The following is a 23,544-nucleotide window of genomic DNA, read 5'->3' as shown; positions in this document are numbered from 1 at the left end:
AATATATCAGCATGTTCATGCACAGCAGTTTCTGTTTACTGTTCTCATGAAAAAGAACTGCAAAAGGTACAGTGGTGCCCCGCTAGACGAAAATAATTCGTCCTGCGAAAATTTTCGTCTAGCGGGTTTTTCGTCTAGCGAAGCGGCAATGACAGCCGCGCTCCGCTAAACGAAAAGAAAAAAAACCCGAAAGCAGCCCCATTGACTTTTTCGTCTTGCGGGGCGGCTTCCGCTAGACAAATGCCTTTCGCCTAGCGGGGTTTTTCGTCTAGCGAGGCACCACTGTATGTACATTTTTCTAGGAACTCAATGGGGCTGTGTGCATGCTGCATTTCTGTAGCAATGGATGCAGAATTCAGCATCCTGCTTTTTCATTTTTAAAAGCTAATATCTGGCCCTTTTAGTACTTGGTAAACCTTGCAAAAGCTTCAGAAGCCAGAGTAGTGGATGAATACGTTTTTCAGTAGGTGCACAAGGAATAGCTTAAGCGTGTTTACCAGTCCTATAACTAGCAAAATCACAAAAATATGCATATCTATGCTAAAATACAGATTTTGCACAATTTATACATGACCTAAAACCATTCTTTAATTAAAGCACAATTTGGATTGGGGTTCTGAATTCCTTTTAGCATGAAATACACACAGCCCTGTATACAACTGTGGCATATTACGAATACTGCATAGTAAGCGCTATTCTTGTAACTATATTCTGCACCCATTAGCCAGAAAAAGGAGAGGAGAGAATTCTACATAAAAGTCCTCCTGAATACAATTTCCATGGATTTAACCTTCCTCTCTGAAATGAAATATTAAAAGCTAGCTGGGGGAAAACATCCTATTTCAGATGAGCATATCCCACCACTATCAAATGCATCATGCTTTAACACAACATTTAGGGTCAAAGGTGTTTCTCAACTATTTTGTAAAGTAGAATGGCCTTTAGGATATGTGAAGTTTAAATAATTAAGATTTCCCCCACCCCCATTAATATACTGTAAGCAAAGCACATAAAATAGGAGGTGAACCAACTGCATATGAGGGAACCTTAAATAAGTCTAGACATTTGCATTCCAAAGTATTTGATTCAATACTTAACTGCTATATTACAACTTGAACAAATTGTAGGTAATGTTTTCAATTTATTTGAGACCACCTGATTCAAGTGATTTAAGATAAGCATATTCTTGTATTTTTTAAAAATATAAATTGATATGGTCTTATATATTCATATTAGCACTTATTATAAAACAATGTTACAAAACCACATTGTTACACATAAATACCCTCTCTTCTGGTAGGCAGCTGCTGAAGTTAATAGATGTAATAAATTAGTCCATACTATCTGTTTATGCTTCTGCATGTATACTAGTACAACTGATATGACATTTCAATTGAGCCTGTTTCCTAAAGAACGGCTCAATTTCTCTGTAGGTTTGTCAATAACAGAATATTAATGCTTATCAACTGGATGTATGCTAAAGTCTTTTTGTTCTTTATCTCAGAGATAAATGATCCAGCATCTGAGCTACTGGACAGGTGTAACTAGAGGCATAGTCACTCAACTCAAGCATACTAAAAGTTTTTTTTAACAAGCTGCTACTTTTATCAGAAACATATACCACCTTGATTCTCTGGGTGTATGGAAGATAAAAGATACTAATAAACTAAAATTCATTCAAACATAAATTCAGATATTTTAAAGACCTGGAAAAATTCCTTACCAGCATACATATGGTATGTAAGTCTCTCAATGAGTTTGACAACAGTTCCTGCCTTGATAATAGGAATTCCAGATTTGGGCTGCATGTTTTCTTCAAAAACAATATTCTCTTCAGAATCAGGTTCTGCAAACCTATAAAGCTCAGGACTTGGAAATCTCATCTGCTCCTCCTTCTCTTCTTGTAGCATTGTTACATCTAACATTCGCTCCAGGGTGCTTCTATACTGTAGAGAGATCAAGGCTGCCATCCAGTTGTTTTTCTCTTCTGCCGATTTTGCAGCAAATATAACACTGTTCTCATCTTTCAAAATTATTTCAAAGGCATGTTTATACTCATTAGTGTCATCTTTATCATTGATTTGTACCTTCCGCATGAGAAACTTTTCTTTCAGACGATATTCTGCATTGCTAGCACCAGGCAATCTTGGCTGGCCATGATTTGATTTACAACAAATCATTAGACCATCAAAAAGAAATATATGTCTTTCATGCTTGGCACCCACACGTGTGAGAGTCCCCTCCATTATAAATTCATTGCAGCACTGTCCTATATCTTTACCCTCCCAACCATCAATGTTCTTCTGGATCTCGTTCATTTTCTTGATTGCTAGCTGCTTTCCCTTCATTTGTTGACTATAGAACCGGCATGCAGATTCACTTTGAAAGAGAAACAAAATGACATTAATTCAAACAGCAGCTGCACATACTAGCTGAAAAATAACTAATGCAGGCTTACTTTGAAAACAATTAGCCTGAAGAAGTATTCAAAGTATGTTCCATAAGCCAACTTCAAACATTCCAGACTTGAAAGTGCTGTGGTCACTGTTAATATTCAAATTATATGCCTAATACAGAATTCCAGTTAACCAATCAATTTTGATTAAACAGCAAAGTGGCAACTAATCTTTCCTGATAAAGACTGTAAGCATCTGAAAGAAAATCTGACACCACACTGTTGTTTACTTTAAATACAGCATATGCTACAATAACTGCATCAAGAGTTAACAAAAAAATTGTTAGGCATTTCAAATGGTTCTGCATGGTATTTTTAGATCTTAACAGCTAATGAAAAACTTTTTTTCTTGCTGCTTACCAGAGGACACTCAAGATGCAAGACACTCAAGATGCATTCACTAGAAGTGTACAAGGACACACACATATCAGAGACTCTGAAAACAATAGCTATCTGGACTTTGATGTCACTTCCTTTGAAAAAGTAGGCTTGCCACAAACTGCTTTGTTCATTGTTTACTGAAAGAGGAAACTGGAAAGCCTGGCTTTATAGAACAACAAACCAGGCTAAAAGCGAGGGGTGCGGTGGTGGGTGGAAATGCATTTACCTAAGTCTTCTCTTTGCAAGACTTTTTGAGCATATCCTTTCCATACTACTCTGAAGATTAAGTAGGGCTGTAATTGCTTGCTTCAAACACTCTTTGTCCTCTTGATCTTCGCTTTTCTCTTCTAATTGCTATGAAAGTAAAAATAATAGTTAATACTTCTACATAAGTTTACAAATCAGATTTCATCCTTCAGCAGCAAAAAAGTTGTCACAGTTTCAATAGCTTAAGATATCAAATAATATGTTAGCAATCTATGAGAAGGGCTCGTGAAGCCTGCTCAAATGTTCACATTCCATGGAAGGAATCAGAGTACTGAGATAGAGGCTGTCAACTGCTATCAGTTTAAGTTCAGAGTGTTAACTTGGAGAAAGGAGACTAAGAAACATAAATGGTAGCGAGTAAAGATTGTGATCTCGTTAACTATAGTACGTAGTAGGAAGAAGCCAAACTGAGGAGTCCAACATCTAGCTTTAATTAAAATCTAGGTACTCAGTTTCCAATAACAGGCTGTTTCCAGTCTATAACTAAGTATGTAATTCTACAACCCAGTGTCTAAGTTGTGAAATCCCCTCCCCACAGAGGTGTGTCGGGCATCTTCATTTTTTTTTCTTTGTATGTTTAAGGTGCACATTCATACTCCTTTAACATCCCAGATATAAAACTCACCCTATTCTCTTGACTGTAATTTAACTTTTTAAAATCCCAGATACATTTGCCTTGTGCCCTTTACTATCATGTAGGTGTCAGATCAAAATGTTTTAATCCCTTTAAGCCATTTTTAGGTCTCCTATTTTAAACAAACACTGGTTTTGTAGAAAAAAATCCACTTTGAAGTTTAACTGTTTTATTTGATTTTTTTTGTATCTTGTTATGCTTTTAATTATATCAACCTCCTTGGGGCAAGATTTTATAAAGTGTGGCATATGAACACTGTAAATATGTATTTACCTACATCAGCACTCTACTTGTTAGTTGTGCACTGTTCTTCAGAAAAACCCAGGTGCCAAAAGCAAGGTCACATGACAATATAAGTGGGTTGCAGATGCTATTTAAAATTTAATGTAAAATCTTTAAAATATTAGACGCAATCATGTCTACCACTCTCTTACCTTTAAAAGTTCAAAATAGTGAAGGCAATGGTAAACAGGAACTAGAAGTAGTCTGGGTAAAACATACTGAACAGCGTCTTTAAAACCATCTCCTATTGACTAGAAATGAAAAGATATTTCAGTTTCACAAACAAGTCTAATTATTACATCATTTGCATTGTAAACTTTAGTACTTAACATACCTGTAAATAGAATGCTGCACCAGGCTTTGACAGTTGACTAAGAAAATGGTCATGAAAACCAGTCCGCAAAATATCTTGAGTGTACGATTCATAAGGATCAAATGCTAGCTCCTAAATAAAGGATTTTAGAATATTTCAGTTTACTCAAACACTGTTTCAATGCTATCATGCGATAGATAGATAGATAGATAGGAATATGTTTACTGCCTTATGTTAATTTGGTAACCTAATCAATATTAGTGCATACCACACCAGAAACTGGCCAATGCACCAACATTCAATGAATTCCAATTTGTTTTGGTCATTAGAACTCAGTGGAATAAGGGAGTAAAGCTTACATAGTAGAACAAAACAAAAACAAAACAAAACAACACAGAGACTTCTGATTGTAACTGAAATTAATCACTCAGTTTATTAATATACAGTGCTTAAAAGTATAATTAAATTATATTATATATAGATAATATTAAATAGATTATAAATGATATAGAAGTTAGAAATTAATACAAGGTAAGACAAAATGTTTGAAAATAAAGCAACCTACGTATGACAGAATTTAAAGCAACTGGATACAATTCACATATGAACTAATAAGTAGCATTGTCTAATCAATAAATATTTGGAGATGAGAGGAGATATTTTTTTATTAAAGATTATATACCGAAACACATTAGAAGTAGAAGAACATGCACAGCTAGCTGTATACACGGTAACTTGTTTCTAACAAGTAATCTATCCCTATAAGTCAAGCAGTTGAAATTTTTAGCCAACATAAACTGCTTAAAGTAGTTCCAGTTACAGGTAGGTAGCCGTGTTGGTCTGCCATAGTCAAAACAAAATAAAATAAAAAATTCATTCCAGTAGCACCTTAGGGACCAACTAAGTTTGTTCTTGGTATGAGCTTTCGTGTGCAAAGCTCATACCAAGAACAAACTTAGTTGGTCTCTAAGGTGCTACTGGAAGGATTTTTTTATTTTATTTTGTTTTGCTTAAAGTAGGATATATTTTATTGCCGTTTACAGGATACATCTAGAATTTATTAGCAATACGTAGAATATGAGCAACAAATCTATAAATACTATTACCTACCTCAGCTAAATCTTCAAAACAGCTTCCAACTAAGGGATGGGGACTGCCCTCATCTGTCATTTCTACTGTGTCTTCAATATGGCCCAACAACTTCACACTAAGTTCATGAATATCTGATATTCGACTGAATATATTTTCTACATCCTGCAAAAATGAATGGATTGATAAATAGTAATTGGAGGTGGGAGTTAGTTAATCAAAGCAAGAATAAATACTGCAGAACCTGAATAATACAGATTTCATGGAGACTATTTAAGACATAAGAAAAAATGTACAAGTATTGGCTTTCCTAACAAGCATTCACTGTTTGATTAAAGAAAAATCTCTCCTGCCCTCTCCCCAAGTTATGCACAGATGTGTCTTTCACTTGGAACCAGGGCTCTTTAGATCCCAACCCTTAATTGGATTGATAATGCCACATTAGAAAATCCAGGATACCTGTAATGAGGGCAGGTTTGAGGGGAGTAATATCCCATTTCAGGTCTCCAAAGAGGCAGAAGCAAGCTGGTTCATATATAACAATGAATTAAGATGTAAATCAGTCTTCAGGAATTTGTCCTGCTAGTCAATTGGTTGCCTGATAAAGCTTTTAAGTGAAATACATCTATCTATCTATCTATCTATCTATCTATCTATCTACGGCACCTGTAACTAAACCAGCACCTCAAATAGCATTTATACAAATCTTTTCAGGGTTTAAATTTGAAGGTGAGGAAGGATGCACTCACTAGCCTTACATCCTGTCATACAGGCAAAGTGAATGTCTGCAGCGAGGAGCCTGCTTTATTTGTGTATGCTCTCTGCGTTATTCACAACCTTGATTCTGCAGGATTCCAAATCATACAAAGACCCTTACACATGGATGGCAAGCTACAGAAGTTCAGCACTAACTTGTGGGTGAGTGCAGAGACAGGCTGTTGAGAATATGATGGAGTGGCTTAGCTAATTCATTTATTAAATGTATATGCTACCCTTCTGTCTAAAGTCCAGGGCAGCAATGAGCACATTCCTGCTTCCACACATCCAACCAACCCCTCACACAGTAGAGGACACATGAATTTAAGCTTGTAAACAAGGCTACAGTATCTTTTTGTTTTCAAATGCTTATGCTCACTAAGTTTTTGTGCTAAGGTTGTACACCACTCTAACAGAATAGGCTTTTCCAAAACAAGCCTATCAAAATAAAATTAAATAGGAGTACTTACATGACCTGAAAACAGCTTAGGGTTGGTGATAAAAGGTTCTCTAAAAACTTTTATTACAAGATTTAGTTCTCTTATATATTGTCGAACCTCTGCCATGAATGACTTTACAAGATCATAGTAGTTTTGCTCTCCAGAAGTAGAGGGTTCTTCATCAGATAAATTCAGCGTACTAATATCCTCTACATCCTGATGGAACATATCCATCAACACCTATTTAAATAAAGGTGGGGGAAAGTAATAACTTTTGAGAAAAGATGTAATCGAAGTTAAAGCGAGCCCTGGGGAATAAAACTGTTACTAACCAAGCTGAAATCAAATATAGAAGGCAAGCTGTGCTGTGTATGATCCCAGTCTCTAGGAGACTGGCAGTCATACAACTAAGTTTAGGTTGCTTCACCTAAAGTCATTAAAAGTACCTAGTGTCATGACCATAAAGGGAAGAGAAAAATCTAAATTCTATATTCCCCAGACTTCAGTCTTCGAAGATACACTTGCTACTGAGCTTAATTCAAGGTTTTTACTATCTGTGTACAAAACCCTGAACAACTTGGGCCCAGGAAGATCGGAGAATTATTCGTAATCCTGCATGAACAAGAAACACCACCTGCGGCACAACAAGCAGCTGAGCAGGCACCACCCCTGCTAAGTTCCAGATGCCAGGTTAACACAGTTTTACTACAGAAGGGTTTTGCACTATGAATGCTGTTTTGTGGTTTGTTTGTTTTTTACTTTCTGATGTTTTAGCTTATTATTATGATTATGTTTTAGCTTTTGTATATTGTATGCTTATTCTTTTTGTAACCTTTGAGGCATATAGTAAAAAGTATATATTTAAAATTAATAAATGGAAATCCAGATATAATTTAGCTGAGGGGTTCACTATGAATATTAAACTGTTAGAGTGTGAATAATTAGGATACAGAAGTTCAATGTTGACTGAAGCAAAAGAAATTCACTAGACTCCATTAGAAGAACAAAAACAAAAAACGGGTAAAATCCAACATCACACTAGTCAACTTTTTATGTGCAACAGGACTTCCCCTTTCCCCGCAGCATTGCTCAACTCTGCTCTTGTGGGTTTGGGGCTGCAGAGATTTGGGGTGGGGGGAGGCACAGAGGCAGGGAAAGCTCCACTACACAAGTGAAAGTGCCTTCCACTGGAGAAGGGTTAAAATTTGATGTCAATAAATCTTACTTGTGAGCTGTGAAACTGGAGAAATTTAATATAGAAAATGGAACAGATTCTCTTCTTGACCAGATATGGGCTGGTTTAATATCTATTATTGTATCTATTATTGAGCTCCATTCATAACCATTAATCAGTATGCTAATACCATTAATCACTGTCTGAAACAATAAAGGGGAAAAGGAGGCAACTTCTGCCTGATTACCCATTCTCTTGCAACCTCTTGAAAATCTGCTTCAAACAGCTGGAGGATCCTGCAGAACAGCATGAGAGATGGCAGATACAGAGTACAGGTAACTTGCATCTTACACAAAGGTTCGGTTCCAGGGATCCACGCATAAATGCATAAAGCCAGGAACTCTGGGAACTGCCCCACCCCACAAGGTGGAGGGCTGCTTACCTGGATTTGGGGGAAATGTGCAAAGGCTCTGGCAGTGTCCCAAAGCCCTCCTGCTGCTTTCCTGAAGTTGGGTAAGCCCACAATTACAGCTGTGTGCAGGTGTGTGTGAGGGAGGAATAAATGGGGAATGGGTTTCCTCCATTCTCTATATATTCTGCCTCAGTTATGCAATTGCTTAAGTAAAATAAAAGTAAGATGTGAGTTACCTGTACAGTGGTATCTTGGAAGTTGAATGGAATCCGTTCCAGAAATCCGTTTGACTTCCAAAATGGTTTGGAAACCAAGGAGCGGCTTCCAATTGGCAGCAGGAAGTTCCTGCAGCCAATCAGAAGCCATAGAAGTTGCTACGGATGTTCGGGTTCCAAAGAAAGTTTGAAAACCAGAACAAACACTTCCATATTTGCGGCGTTTGGGACCCAAAACGTTCGTCTTGCAAGTCGTTTGAGATCCAAGGTACGGCTGTATATAATTTCCCCCCTTCCACTCATGCAAGATCAAAGCCCCTTCTGTTTATTGACCTATGTTGTTTGTGGAAGGACTTTTCTGGATCTAAAACATTTAGTAATTACAAATATAAATTCTACCTACCTTATCAGCACACATTGCCACCTTGATGTCTTGTTTTGTAATTTCATCATGTCTAATATTTCGTACATAGTTCCCAACCAACTTTAAGATATCTGCAGAAATGTATTCTAATACTGCCACTATGTAAACAGATACTTGGTGGTCAACTTTATAGCCCAGAACTTCCTGAAAGAGAGATAACTTATTCTAGTATGTTGGGTTACACAAATGCACCTAATAAATACATGCTTTTAAATATCTACACCAATTTGCTCCTGTGTCATATAAGCGAGGTCATTTTTAGACAGCTAACAAAGTGCAAGTAGATAAATAGGTACTGCTCCAGCGGGAAGGTAAACGGCGTTTCCATGTGCTGCTCTGCTTCGCCAGAAGCGGCTTAGTCATGCTGGCCACATGATTCGGAAGCTGTCTGCGGACAAACGCCTGCTCCCTTGGCCTATAGAGCGAGATGGGCATCGCAACCCCAGAGTCGTCCACGACTGGACCTAATGGTTGGGGTCCCTTTACCTTTCCCTAACAACAATGTAGTTCTAACAATAATGTTTTTGCTGAAATGTTGAGTTACTGGTGACAGGAACATCATAATTGTTAACACCACACAAAGTAACTTAAATATATTTCTTGTTAGTCAAATTGCACAACAATTATTATAGACTTGTATTCAGCCCTGTGTGCTGCAGTTGTAAAACGTGAAAATTTAATGCTGGGGATTATTAGGAAAGATAATGAACATAAAATATATCACAATACTGTTATATACAAATCTATGTTTGTATAACTTGGAATACTGTGTTGCCTCACCTCAAAAAGGTTGCCTCACATCAAAAATGATATTGTAGAGCTGGAAAAGGTTCAGAAAAGGCAACAAAAATGATCAAGGGGGTGGAGCAAATTTGCTATGAGGAAAGATTGCAACATTTGAGGCTTTTAGTTAAAAGATGAGTAAGAGGAGACAGGATAGAGGCGTACAAAATTGTCCGTGGTATGGAGATAATGAAACAATTTTCTATATCTTTTGCTTCTCAAAATGCTAGAAGTTGGGGATACCCAATCAAGCTGAATGTTGGAAGATTCAGGAGAGACAAAAGAAAGTCTATATAAACTAAGGAATTCACTCCAACAAGTAGTAGTGATCACCATCAACATGGACAGCTTTAAAATATGAGACCAATATTAACGTTTATGCCTCTGAATACCAGTTGCTGGGATCTGCAAGTAGTGAGAATGCTGTTGTGCTCAGGTTCTGCTTGCACGCTTCCTACAGACAGCTGGTTGGTCACTATAAGAACAAAGTGCTAGACTGGATGCCCATGGCTTGATCAAGCTGGTATTGCTTCCAAGTCAAGGGAAGTGTAAGATAGTGGCAGTCAAATTCTGACTAATTACACCAGCTACGATTTATTGAATTCTAGTTAGGTCCGTTACTAGCTAGGTTCAGAGATTACTTTAATAAGATTTATAGATTTGAGTAAAAGCTAGGTATGGTGGTTTTTAAAAATCTGTTCTCTTTATAGGAAGTAATTGAGCTTTGAAGAACAAATGGGTAAATTCTGTTAATTTTGCAACATTTTATACACTAAATTTAGAATACTTACTTTTAACAATGGGTGAATTTTTTCTACTGGGAGAAATAATGGATTTCTTCGCTTCCTCTTTTCAATTGCAGACTGTGCATCAGCTATTGCCCACTTATCAATAGGATGGGGAAAGCTTTTTTGTACACGATCCTTTTAAAAAAATAGGAATTGCAGCTAAATATATAATCAGCACATAACTTTTTTTTTACAATATCTTAAGTCACTGAAAGATATCTAGTTTGGTTAAGGAAACATTGCTGTATTAATTTGTGTAAGAACAGAGACATTAATAACAAATCTATATATTTGCTAATAATTTTCCAAACTTAACACCCCCCAATAAAAGGTCAAAATCAGAATCCTCATTATTAATTAATTTATATGCTGCTTTCCCACAGCATATTTGTACCCAAAACAGCTCACAAGGTATCAGAATAAGGTAATAATAAAACACATATAAGAATCAAATCATTTAATACAATATTGTAAACAAAACAAACTGTTAATAATCCTATGATGAATGACTGAATTAAAAATATATGAGCAGCAGCAAATAACAGTAGTGCATAAATAGCTACAAACTCTTCTTGTACCTCTACATCCAGGAAGCTTCTTGGCTGAGCTTGGCATAACATGTTCAGCAACTGCAGTATTAACTCCTCAACATACTGCAAAGCATCTTCAGTAGATGACAGCTTAGGGTGTACTTGCATCTGAACCTACATTCAACATAAAATAAACAAATGTGCATATCATACTAAAGTTCTCAAGAGTATCTTACAAGACTCTGAACAACAATTATACACTTTGCTTTTAAAATATGAAACTGGGTGAGATCCAACTGTGCCAGTGGCAGCAACCAAAATTATCCTGTTTCTCCTTTTATTGTATTTTATTACATTGCAATTTGAATTCTATGCAAATTATATAGCATCTGGCACAGCATGCTACAATTGCTACAAATCATTAAGTTCATGAGTGTGGGTGGGGGGTTGCGGTACGAAATTGGGAATCCACTGTGCTGCTCCATAGAGCCCGATTGCTCCTCTCTTGGTGCAAACCAGATAAACAAACCAGGAAGCCTTGGCTTCAAACTATATTTGAATGAAGGATCATCATCTGGAGAAGCCATGATCAGCAAGGTTGGCTAGTCACTGTACTTGTTTGGAAAAAATAAACCACAAACTCTGATTCAAACATAACAGGAAGCACAAGCTTCTCTGTTTGTTTACTCTACTTGCACCAGGGAGGAGTATTGTACACCAGCATGCTGTTTGTTTACACAATAAACCAATATACGCCAGAAGTTTGACTTATCATTACATGCTAACAAGGCCTTTGTCTAAAAGATACTTAGCTTCAATTATCAAGTTTCATTTTGAGTCTCATGGATGTCAAAACTGAAGGTCTGTGCAAACTGAAAAAAGCCTAACTCTTTCTACATGTTAGCTGATCTTTTACTTTGTGTGCATTCACTTTATGCAGAAGAGAGAGACAAGCGAGAAGAGGAGTCACAGAATGGCCTGATTTAGACCTAATGACAAACCATCTGACTGAATGAGCAGGTGCAAACTGAGCTTGTGCATTCCCACCCTCCTCTAGACATGCAAAGGGGAATAGATAAGATGCTTCTGTTTGCTGTTTGTAACCATCTACTCCTGTTTTCTCTTAATTGAGGGGAAAGCCCTAAACAGATTTGGCCCTGTATACCTGAAGGAGCATCTCCATCCCCATCATTCAACCCAGACATGAAAGTCCAGCTCCGAAGGCCTTCCGATGGTTCCCTCACTGTGAGAAGTTACAGGAAACCACACAGAAGGCCTTCTCAGTAGTGGCATCCTCCCTGTGGAATGATATTCTTCTGAGGAAGCTGGTAAAATGTGAGTTGAAAGACGCAACTGTTAGGTGGATTTGTAGCTGGTTGACTGACTGAACCCAAAGAGTACTTAATGGTTCCTTGTCATCCTGGGAAAAAAGTGACAAGTGGTAGTGCTGCACAGTTTTGCCCTAGGCCTGTTGTTGTTCAATGTCTTTATAAGTGACTTAGATGAAGGAATTGAGGGGATGCTCATCAAATTTGCAGATGACAACTAGGCCCGGGAGATGTATTGATACATTGCCCAGGAACAGATTGGGAGCCAGAGCGCAATGGCGCCTTCACCTGGCAGTGTATCGTGGGTAGAACTTGCCTGCACCTGACTCCCTCTGTGAGCTGGGTGCTGGTGGCGGAGGGACTCCCTCTGCCGCCAGCGCCTGGTGGGAGGAACAAGCGGCATCAGTTGGACCCAATGTGGCTCATTCCTCCCTCCACGTGCCAGGCTGAACTTGGTCACTAGATGGCGCTCTTGAGTCACAAAAAAAGACTGATGACAGTTTAATTTTGAATGATGGCTGATTCCGTAAGTTAAGTAAGTGTTGAGTGAAGCAACACTGCATATTGTGTTAGGATCCAACAGTGTCATGGCGTGTAAGAGAGGGACTGCTTGCTATAAACAACACCTACAATAAGTGATCCGCAAAACCAACTGACTGGATAGTTGGTATAAAAACACCGCTTTGACTTTTGCTCTTAGGAGCGAGGAAGTGAAAAATCACTAGGTACTACAAACAATGCGCTGGATCCAAACTAAATTAACTAAAACCAGTAGGGCACATTAGTCATGACTTAACTAAGTGCAACTGACTTAATTGGGATCCAAGTGAATGAGTGGCTACCAAGCCCAGCCAAAATGTCTAGACCCCTAAACTCCATCAAGATGTTGCTCTTTTCCCAATTACTAATGGCAAAGTTTAAACCCATTACTGTACTGTATTACAAGGAAGACAATGCACAAAGTGAAGAGGTGTCTTTCTTCTCCACTGCAATCAAAAAAAGAGGTTGCCTCTCTGAATGGCTAGAAGCCTGAGGAAAAGAGCCTCTAATTCCAAACACTAAAGGAAACCCTTTTCCTAAGGGTGAAACCCACACAAAAGGAGGGGGAATCTCTACTGATTGCCATGTGGAAGATAAAAGCACATTATGTACTTTGTGTTTAATGCAATCTCACTGCACTGAAGCAGACTCTTTTGCACTCATAATTGGTTATCCTTTATTATCTAACATGTAATGTTCCCCAAACAAGAGAACCAGGAGGACAATGTCCATGATGCACTTTGTCACAGTTGCCATTATGACCTCTAGAAATGGTGAAATTAGCTTTGGCTTAAGAAGCAAATATTTCTTAAATTCAAGCACAATATTTCCTTTCCAGGTAATAGAAATCCTGTTATCTAAAAGCAGTGCTACAGAAAACACTGGTCTTACAAAAGTGCTGCCTACAGCAAATGTATAAAGTGTGGAAGTAATAATACATGTGCATACATACTGTGTTTCTCCTAAAATAAGACACCGTCTTATATTTTTTCCCCCCTCAACAAAACACAGTATGGCTTCTTTTTAGGGATGTCTTATTTTAACCGCGTCGCATCGGTACGCTGCATAGCCACGCCTCTCCAGGCTGTTTTAATGGGAGGTGCCGCATCACTATGGCTTATTTTCGGGGTATGGATTATTTTCGGGGAACGGCTTATATTTCGCAAATGCATAGAAATCCTGCTATGGCTTATTTTATGGCTATGTCTTATTTTAGGAGAAACACAGTATCTGGTGACACCTGGCCCAATAAACCTTCCCAGGAGCACGTACCTTTATGTATTACATCCAATAATTTCATTGTTACAGAAAACATCTATTTGTAATACTGCTGTAATTCTCACATGGAGCTGAAATTGACTTGATGTTGTTTTACAAACATAAATAGTACAAAGAAAAAGGCATGCATGAATGCACCCCATGGCAAAGAAGTATTAATTTCAGCAGAACAAAAGTTAATACAAAAATGGTATCCAACTGTTGGTAAGGAATTTGTATGTTTTGTGTGAATATATGTTTCAAGAAACTGTCTCTGAAAACTTCACTGCAAGCCAAAATCTCCTCTCACCCCCATTAAGATCTTATTTTAGTATATGTTTAGATTTAGCCTTATACCTGGCAAGGCAAGCAACATTTAGTGCCTGCCAAATAAAAAATCAAAGTAGTGCGCTACTAAGAGATCTACACTAAGATTATTCCAATAGGAATCCACTTACACTTAAAACAGGCTCACACCAGTTTTAAGTTTCACTTCTTGCTCCCTTCCTGAGTTTTTTCTTTATTTGGGCCCTTTGCCCAAACATGAAGACTTGATTTTTCTGCTTTAAAAAAATTTTTTTTTTGCCTGCCACTTAGAATATCTTTAATTCAGTGCCACTGAATTAGGCTGTAATCCTAAACATACTTACTAGGCAGTAAGTTTGATCTCTGTGAGATTTTATGCTTGAGTAAATATGAGTAGGATCACACTGTTGTTGCTGTTTCTAGCCAGAATGGCACCATTCTGGTAATAAAAGGAGACAACTGCGTGGATATGTTTGTGATTGCAATATGGTATGAGAGTTAAAAGCAATCATGCCAGAAGAGCAGTTAGGAGCCTAAATACATATATGAAACAGATACAGATGTGAATACAGATATCAGCATAGGCTGCTTTCTGAAAGTATTAGCCTCTCCAACAAGTTTATTTTAGATTTCTAAATGTAGAGGGGGCCATTTTTAATTCACAATTTCCAACCAGAACCAAGGTTACTCTATAAAACAATTTCAACAGCAAAGTTAAATGCAGCACTACATGTTAGTCATCAAGACCACTGCATTACAGATAAAATTAGAATTACACATTTGCTAGGCATACAGTCAAACTAATAAAATGCAAAGGTGACATTTATACATGAAGTCTAAGCTGTGCTCGTGCAAGTCTTACAGCACCCCTCAACTTGGTGTCTTCCGAATGTTTTAGATACAGCTCCCATCAGCTCCACTGGAGATGATGTGGGTTGCAGTCCAAAACATTTAGAGTGTGCCAAGTTGGAGAAGGGTATTTTATCATCTTAAGCCACCTGAAACATGGCACTGTTTTCTATTTTAAAATTTTGTAGATAGAACAATGCTGTCTAGCACTCCATATTTCAGCTTTTATTAAAGGATTTTGAGGGCATATATTTAACAGCTGTCATTTTACCTCTAAAATAGTGAAATTAAAACTTATATTGGGTGGTATCCAACTATGCTATACTCAGAGAAGACCCATCAAAGTCAATTGATTTCAGAACTTAAGTCCAATTATTTCAATGAATATATTCTAAGTATGACTAACATTGGATATACTGTCCATTCTTTTTACAGGATAAAACACATTATTGTGTACACAAATACTGTAAAAGGACTAACAAAAAATGTTGGTCTGAACTTTGTTCTAAATGCCTCCACATATAAGAATATTGTAAAACAATTTTCCCCAGACAACTAATAAGTAATCAGTCCCACTGCATAACTAAACTAGATGTCCACTGAAAATATGCATAACTAAGCTAGATGTCCACTGAAATATGAAGTATGTATGTCCCAAGTAAAATGAAGTTAGCCAACATTTCAGAGTAGAATAATTTTCGTCTTTTTTTTTTCGTTTAGCGGAGCGCGGCTGTCATTGCCGCTTCGCTAGACGAAAAACCCGCTAGAGGAAAATTTTCGCAGGACGAATTATTTTCGTCTAGCGGGGCACCACTGTACAACTTAACAAGTAAAATGCACCGTGCACTTGAAAACTTTATTTTATACTCCCCGGGTTACTGACCCAGGGTTAAGCACTAAAAAGGCATTGATATAACCCAAACCATGTTTAAATCACACTGAAATCACTGGTTCTTAAGTGCTTAACCCAGGTATGTACTTCAATGAAGAAAGTGCGATAAATACAATAAAACAATTAATCTTTCAGGCACACAAAACACAACAAAGCTTATGTTGTAAGAATATCAAGGTCTTTTACACACACACACATATCACATCACATCACATCACCTATAATAAAGTGCAAGTGTCTCTGCGTCCAGTCCCTGTGTCTGTGGGATTGCGCTACTGCGCATGTGCCCCACGGACAGCCGTTGGGACTTGGAGCGCAGAGACTTCGGGCGGCCGGGCAAAACTGTTGAAGCGGCGGGTGTGCGCGGGAACGCGGCGGGTGCACGCTTGCATGGACTTACTTCTAAGCGGCAGTGGCCGTTACAAGTGGCGGTGGGCGAGCGATGTCAAGCGAGAGCTGCTCGGTTGTTAGAAAAAAAACGAGATAAGCGAGAGCCGCTCAGTCAGCTCTGCGCATGTCCCCGACGTTGCTAGGGCAACAGTTTGACCACATATGTCCTAGCGCCCGTTAATTTAACGGGGTTAATGTACTAACTAGTATATAATAAATGTTCATAAGTGTGCCAAGCAAACAATGTCTGAGGCAGACAGTCCTGACACCATTTTGGCTCTCAAAACTGACCAAATGTTTCTCTGCAAGGAGGGAGGGGGTGAGGGAACTTCCCAATTGCCCAGGAATTAAGAGATTACCATCTCAAAGGAATGGCCAGGCTACTGAGAAAAGGCAATCAGATAAGGCATTGTCACAAACTGGCAGACAGAAGGTAAACAAGGGCACTCAGATTTGTCTTGAAATCTGTTGGAGACCGCCTTTTTGTGTGATGTAGGTGTGATGCTTCTGGGGGTGGCCTCTACTCCAGTGTGGGCAATTTCAAATTTCTATATAAGGCCAGGCGCTCCTTTGTTCTGGGTCCCTCCCCTGCTCTCCTGTGTGTGGGGAGGTCAACCCTGTTGCAACAGAACAATAAAGATCAAGCTTACTAGCTGCTTTGTTTCTAAATATTCTCTGGTTGGCCTCTGTTATATTCTCCTACCGATTGAGAACTCTACAAGGGCTCTTGTGTACCCCATAAGGGAATAAGAGCAGATTTTTGTTTATAACACATAAATCTGTAAACTTTTTGTTTCAGTTCTCAGTGAAACTATAGTGTCAGGCCACAATAATCAAACATCTATTAAGGCCAGTTACAGGTGGGTAGCCGTGCTGGTCTGCCATAGTTGAAAAAAAAAATTCTTTCCAGTAGCACCTTAGAGACCAACTGAGTTTGTTCTTGGTATGAGCTTTCGTGTGCATGCACACTTCTTCAGATACCCTTTAAGGTATCTATTAAGGGTATCTATTAAGGCCTTAAAACTTAAGAGTATTTATTGTTATCAAAACTGTAACCACATTAATTTTTTACTGTGACTGCAGTAATAGAAAATTTAAACCAAGTATGGTCAATAAGTGTGAACATTTTAAAAATAAACTTCTTTTTACCTTAAAGTAGTTCTATAAAGTTCTCACTAAAGCCACTGCAAATGTAACACCTCTGATCTCCTATCCATGGCCAAGGGATTGGGAGTATGGAACAGGCTAGTGAAATTTCTTCAATACCTAATTACCCAGTTATCTCCAAACTGATGTTAACACTAACTTTAGTTTAAAGCTAACAGAGTTTAAATAAAACCCCTCCCTGCAACAGAAAGGTATCTGCATGCACATGAAAGCTCATTTTTATTTTGTTTCGACTACGGCAGACCAACACAGCTACCTACCTGTAACTAGTACAAAAGCAGTGTACGGAAAATAACAGATCCTCCCAGAAACTCAGATATATAAGCTAGGTGCCAAATGGCTCCTTAAACCAAGCCAGGGTCACAGTTGCCAAAACAGAATGTCTAGTTGTCTTTCAGGGGCCAGATGGCTTGAAAGTTGTATTTTTCAATGCAATGTTTTGGTTCCTTAAATTCATTCTGATGGCGCAGATAAAATAACAGATAGACTTCTACTGGATGTGTTGCTAGTGTGTGAAAACAGTCAAGATCCAAGGATCCGCAGGCATGCACCTCCAGATAGTGGAAACATCAGGCACAATCCTGGTGGCGCTCACAACTGGCCAATAGCCAGGTGCAAAATGCACCTGGCGAATTTTGAACGCTGCTACCACCTCTCATCTGAGAGCTTTCGTTTACTGACCCGTAATCTCACTTGCTTTTCCCTCAGGGTCCTTCCATCATCTATCTGTCACTTTCATGTGGGTGAGATCCTTAGCCCTCAATGGTGTCTCAAAGGGAGGACACCAAAGGGGTAATTCTCTGAGGTGACTCATACTAGCATTGGCCCATCACTGGAAAGTCCTCTGCCTGCAGCATATCTGGCTAACTCTCTCTCCCCATCCTGAATCACATCTTCAAGATACACAGAGTCCAGCTTGCCTGCTTCAATGCAGCATCAGCTGCAGCTAATTAATACTGTCCCATGCACCAAATTACCAGCAAATACGTAAAGGCATGTAAAGAATTGCACTGCAAGAATCTCTAGTCACTTTACTTAGGGCTGCCATACGTCCAGAACATTACTGGGATTTCAAAGGCGGAAGTGACGTCTGGAGGGAATTTCTGGAAGGCGGCGTTTTGTCCTAGATCTTTGGCAAGTAAACTGAGAAATCACTTTTTTTTGGCGTTTTGGTAAAAAAAATCTCAACACATTGGGGTTTGTCTAAGTAAGCTCAACAACTTATTTTTTGAAATACTGTACAGCAACCCTACTTTACACTCCTCAGTCCACTTTTCCTCACCAAGTTCCTGTGATCTCTAATGTAGCTGTTCTTTTAAGACAGGCACGTCCAACAGGTAGATCGTGATCTACCGGTAGATCATAGGACGTCTGTGGTATATCACTGGTAGATCACTGGCTCCCCCCAAAGAAGCCCAAGAACTTTGGCTCCCCTAAAAAAACCCTAAACTTTTTAGCCCTGCAGCCCATAAAAAGCTCAATAACTTTGACCTGAAGCCCCCCAAAAGGGGGTAGATCACTGCCAGTTTTTAACTCTGTGAGTAGATCGCAGTCTCTTGGGAGTTGGCCACCCGTTTTAAGAGAACAAATTCACCAGTGTCTATTTTTCACGATAGCTGTTAGACACATCCTCATTTTTAAACTCTAGCTAATATTTGTTTGACAACAGCTTCAGAATAACTTCAATATGCCCCTGCTTTAAATGAGGCTAATGAATATTTTTGAGAAAATCAGGAAAGCAAGTTTTCAAGTTACACAAACACACTTTTGCATAATGAGACTAGCATTATTCTTATTGTGGCTTCAAAGTACTGGTGCATGATGTGTATAAAGCACAGCCCATGTATTTTAGGGCTGGTAGACCAATCATTAAAATACTGCCCTAGGATAAAGAAAGCAGGCTTCTCAAAGTTGTGAGTAATAGTTGTTCAGTGCATCTAGATATTATGTATGGGTTAAAATGTTACCAACCTCACAAGATAAAATGAACCATGTTCAGGTAAAAAAAGTAAACCTAGCTTGTGTTTTAAAAAGCTTGCCCTGCACAAGCACCCAGGGAAGAAATTAAACAACAAATTGCAACACTGATCTAGCAAAAAAAATTCCACCTTTATCCTATTTAATTCTATGTACTAGCCATTAGTCAATAATGTTTAAAAACTAATCAAGCTCAATACAGATTCTGATGGAGCAGAACTTTCATCACTTAACTCGAACATCCAAGAAACACATATTGGTAGCAACTATAAAAAGGTAAAGGGACCCCTGACCATTAGGTCCAGTCGCAGACGACTCTGGGGTTGCGGCGCTCATCTCGCTTTATTGGCCAAGGGAGCCAGCGTACAACTTCCGGGTCATGTGGCCAGCATGATTAAGCCACTTCTGGCCAACCAGAGCAGCACACGGACACGCCGTTTTTACCTTCCCGCCGGAGTGGTACCTATTTATCTACTTGCACTTTGACATGCAAGGTTGGCAGGAGCAGGGACCAAGCAATGGGAGCTCACCCCGTCACGGGGATTCGAACCGCCGACCTTCTGATTGGCAAGCCCTAGGCTCTGTGGTTTAACCCACAGCAGCACCACCCGCATCCAGTAGCAACTATACTGGAATATAATACAACAGCAAATGACATAATTTTTTTCAGTGAGGCAGGTATATCTGAAGGACTCATAACATTCCAGTCTAAATTAAAGACCAACTCAAAAACCTGCCATGCCACATTAGTATATTTGTCTAATATGCAGTATCATCTGAACTATTTAAAAATCTGCCCATCTTCCATTTGGGAGCAAAGAGATAATCACACCTACAGCTCTCCTAAAGAATATCACTGCTATATAGCAGGTCCCCCTATTTAACATACCATATTCTTCATTCCTCTTGTATTTAACTTTAATTTAACATTTTGTTGCTTAAAGCCATGTGCACATGTATCTGGTACTTAAAGGTCAGATCATTTAGTAGCTTTCCTATAGGACCATGCTGGGAAGTGGAAAACTAGCTGTCTACCCCAAGTGTTCTACCGGCAGACATTTACTGATTATATTTATATTTATATCTCACCTTCCTTCCAACACACAGTGGCATACATGGCTCTCACCCACCTCCAATTTATCTTCACAACAACCCTGTGAGGTAAGTTAGGCTGAGAGACAGCGACAGGCCCAAGGTGACCCTGCAATCTTCATTACATTACATTACCTTGTATTTTATTCTGTAAACTGCCCTGAGATTTTATGATGAAGGGCGGTATATAAATCTAATGAAGAATAATGATAAGAAGAAGAATGGCCAAGTGGGAATCTGAACCCAGTCCTAGTCCAGCACTCTAACCACTACACCACGCTGGCTCTGTATCCATGTATACAGACACCCATGAGCACAGCAGACAGGTTCGCAGGATGTCAACACATGAAAACGCTGACTATCCCAAAACCGATTATGTGAAAGCCGGAGTACTGGGGCACTGCCAGTTATCACACATGCCTGTCGGTATTCCCTTGCGTTACGTCCAAATTCGGGACACACACACACATACACACGGATTTGTCTTCACCTGGGGCTGTCACCAATGACACGTGGATGTCAACATGCAGCAAACCTTGGGCATTTGCTATGGTACGCGAATTTACCTCCTATAAAACGCGCAGCCTTTCCTCCCCTTCTGGATCCCTCCCCCCCCCCAGCGCCCCTTCCTCACCTTCTTCAGGGCTGGCACGAGCAGCCCCCGCCACTTGGGCGCGTTCTCCTCGCTGAAGAACTCGTACTGCAGCGGCGGCGCCTGCATCCTGCCCGCGCCGTCCCGCGCCCTGTGAGGGGAAGCGGCGGCAGTCACTGCTGGGGCCGAGCAGCTCGGCGTTGCTCCGCGGCCCGGAGCGGCAGCCGAGGGCGACACCCGGAACCGGAGGAGGGAAGAGGCAGCAGCGGGAGCCCCCGGGGGTGGTGGCTGCTGCTGCAGCGGCGGCGATGGCGGCGGCGGAGGGACCCAGCGCCGGGGGGCGGCGGCGACATCCCTTGCCCGCTCGCTCGCCGCCCGGCCCGGCCTTCCCTCACTCAGCGCCGGGGCTGGCCTGGGACAAGGCACTGCCGGGCATCCTTTCCCTCGCCCTGACAGGACGCGGCGAGTGGGGCAGAGGGCGGCCGAAACGGCGACGAGGGAAAGCCCTGCCCGGCAACGGCAGGAAAGTGACGGTTGCTGAGGGGAGGGAGGGGCAGGGTCCCGAGCGCGGCTTTGAATTCTCGGGCGGTGCGAGCGGGGTGGGGGTGGGAGTTGTTCTTCCCTTGCCCTGACGGTTACAACCGCCGGCGCGTGCGCAGTCAGCGCAAAGACAGACGGGGCGTGCGCAGATCGGGTCGCCTCCAAGCTCTCCTCCCCTTTTCTTTGCTTCCCGCAACCTTTTTCTCTGGAAGTCGATCCGGCTCGGCTCTGCCTTTCCCCCCTCCCCCCGCCCCTTCCTCTTCAGGGCGGAAGTGAGAGTCGGAACACCTCGCGCGACGCAGCGCAACAAGTCTTTCTCAATCCGCTTGGGGAGGAGGTGTTTTCAATTGTGGGGGAAAGAAAGAGAGTGAAAGAGACGACTCATTTCCACAGCGCCCCCTGCGGAGAGGAGGACAGATGAGCTGCGCTCGCCTGCGAGAAGCCCGCGGTTCCTTAGATAGGAAGCTTTATAAACAAAACAGAGCCGAGCAGTTCTATCCTGTTTCCACTTGCTGTTTTTATTTAACCCACTCCGCTTATTTAAACCAATGGTTTGTACATTGACCACTAATAACGAATCATATGTTGTAGATATTATTGCAAATTTATTATGCTATTCTTGGGATGTACAAATGACATTAGAAGACCAAGTCTTTTTATTTATACACTTTATTATCCCTATGATCTTTGTTTATAAAATCCAGTAAAAAGTTACTTTAAAAAACCCCACAGAGCCGAGCCAGAACTGGACTCGCTACTGAGAGGGCGAACTTTGCAGAGTTTGTGGGAGATGGAGAAAGCTGGGGTGTGTTTCTTCTTCTCCCCCCTATGTCGCTGAGAGGATGTTATATTGTTGTTTGGGGTATTGTTATTTCAGTTTATTAGTTGCTTGACACATGTGGCCTTCTAGCAACTTGGAAAAATTTAAAAATGGGAAATGCATTACGATATTCTTATTTATGAAATTTATATTCCACCCCTCATCTGAGGATCATAGGGCAGTTTATAGTGTGTGTGTGTGTGTGTGTGTGTGTGTGTGTAAAAGAAAAAAAAATCTTAACAGAATTACAAACAAAATAGTAACACCCACACACCCAGTTTAAAAGACCATAGATTTAATAAGCCAAAGGCTTGCCCATTGCCTAAAGATATGCAATGAAGGCACAAGGCAAGCCTCCCTTGGAGTAGTTCCACAAATGAGAACCCCTGAACTCTAGGGTATACCAGCACCAACAACAAACAATCCATATAGCAACATAAAATGAACCCAATGAAACGAGCAAAAACTTCAGCAACAAAAACATGCCTTCAATAGACAGCATAATCATCATAATCCATCAAACGCTGAAACTGCATTACATCTCAGTAGAAAGTGGCTTGGGGTGTTGTCATAAACTCCTAATACTTATAATGTATTAATATAAAATGTTACTTTCTAAATATCAATAGTATTTTAATACAGTGCTGTCAGTGTTTGGTGAGGGCAAAGCAAGGGGACAGGCAGGCGATACATTTTTCACTTGTGTGAACTCGCTGTGTCAAGAACTTTTACCCACCAAGGAGAAACTTTTTTGCCTTTCACCCAATTTGCTTTGTCTCCTCCTTGATCAGTTGAGGAAGGCATCTAGCAAAATGGCACAAATTACATTTAGGCTTTAGCTTGGAGATTTC

The 23,544-nt window shown here is 40.0% G+C and overlaps 1 protein-coding gene across 2 annotated transcripts in view; it reads right to left on the bottom strand.

The window, feature by feature from the left end:
* Positions 1-23,544, bottom strand: part of SOS1 (SOS Ras/Rac guanine nucleotide exchange factor 1) — a 45,512-nt gene that overhangs the window by 19,011 nt on the left and 2,957 nt on the right. Inside the window, exons 2-11 of one of the 2 annotated variants that reach the window (XM_033145014.1) lie at positions 20,306-20,311; positions 10,992-11,111; positions 10,417-10,548; positions 8,822-8,986; positions 6,648-6,857; positions 5,443-5,586; positions 4,354-4,464; positions 4,172-4,270; positions 3,063-3,190; positions 1,724-2,379 (exon numbers count right to left, since the gene is read on the bottom strand). In XM_033145014.1, coding sequence (XP_033000905.1) covers positions 1,724-2,379; positions 3,063-3,190; positions 4,172-4,270; positions 4,354-4,464; positions 5,443-5,586; positions 6,648-6,857; positions 8,822-8,986; positions 10,417-10,548; positions 10,992-11,111 — 1,765 coding nt within the window. In that variant the 5' untranslated portion in view covers positions 20,306-20,311. Of the gene's footprint in view, positions 1-1,723; positions 2,380-3,062; positions 3,191-4,171; positions 4,271-4,353; positions 4,465-5,442; positions 5,587-6,647; positions 6,858-8,821; positions 8,987-10,416; positions 10,549-10,991; positions 11,118-20,305; positions 20,312-21,375; positions 21,564-23,544 lie in introns of those variants that run through there. The other variant, XM_033145013.1, reaches the window with a different exon arrangement.

Source organism: Lacerta agilis, chromosome 3 (genome assembly GCF_009819535.1).
Source record: "Lacerta agilis isolate rLacAgi1 chromosome 3, rLacAgi1.pri, whole genome shotgun sequence".
Taxonomy (NCBI): Eukaryota; Metazoa; Chordata; class Lepidosauria; order Squamata; family Lacertidae; genus Lacerta; species Lacerta agilis.
Note: the sequence above shows the minus strand (reverse complement) of the source record. Positions and strands in the feature narration are given on the sequence as shown.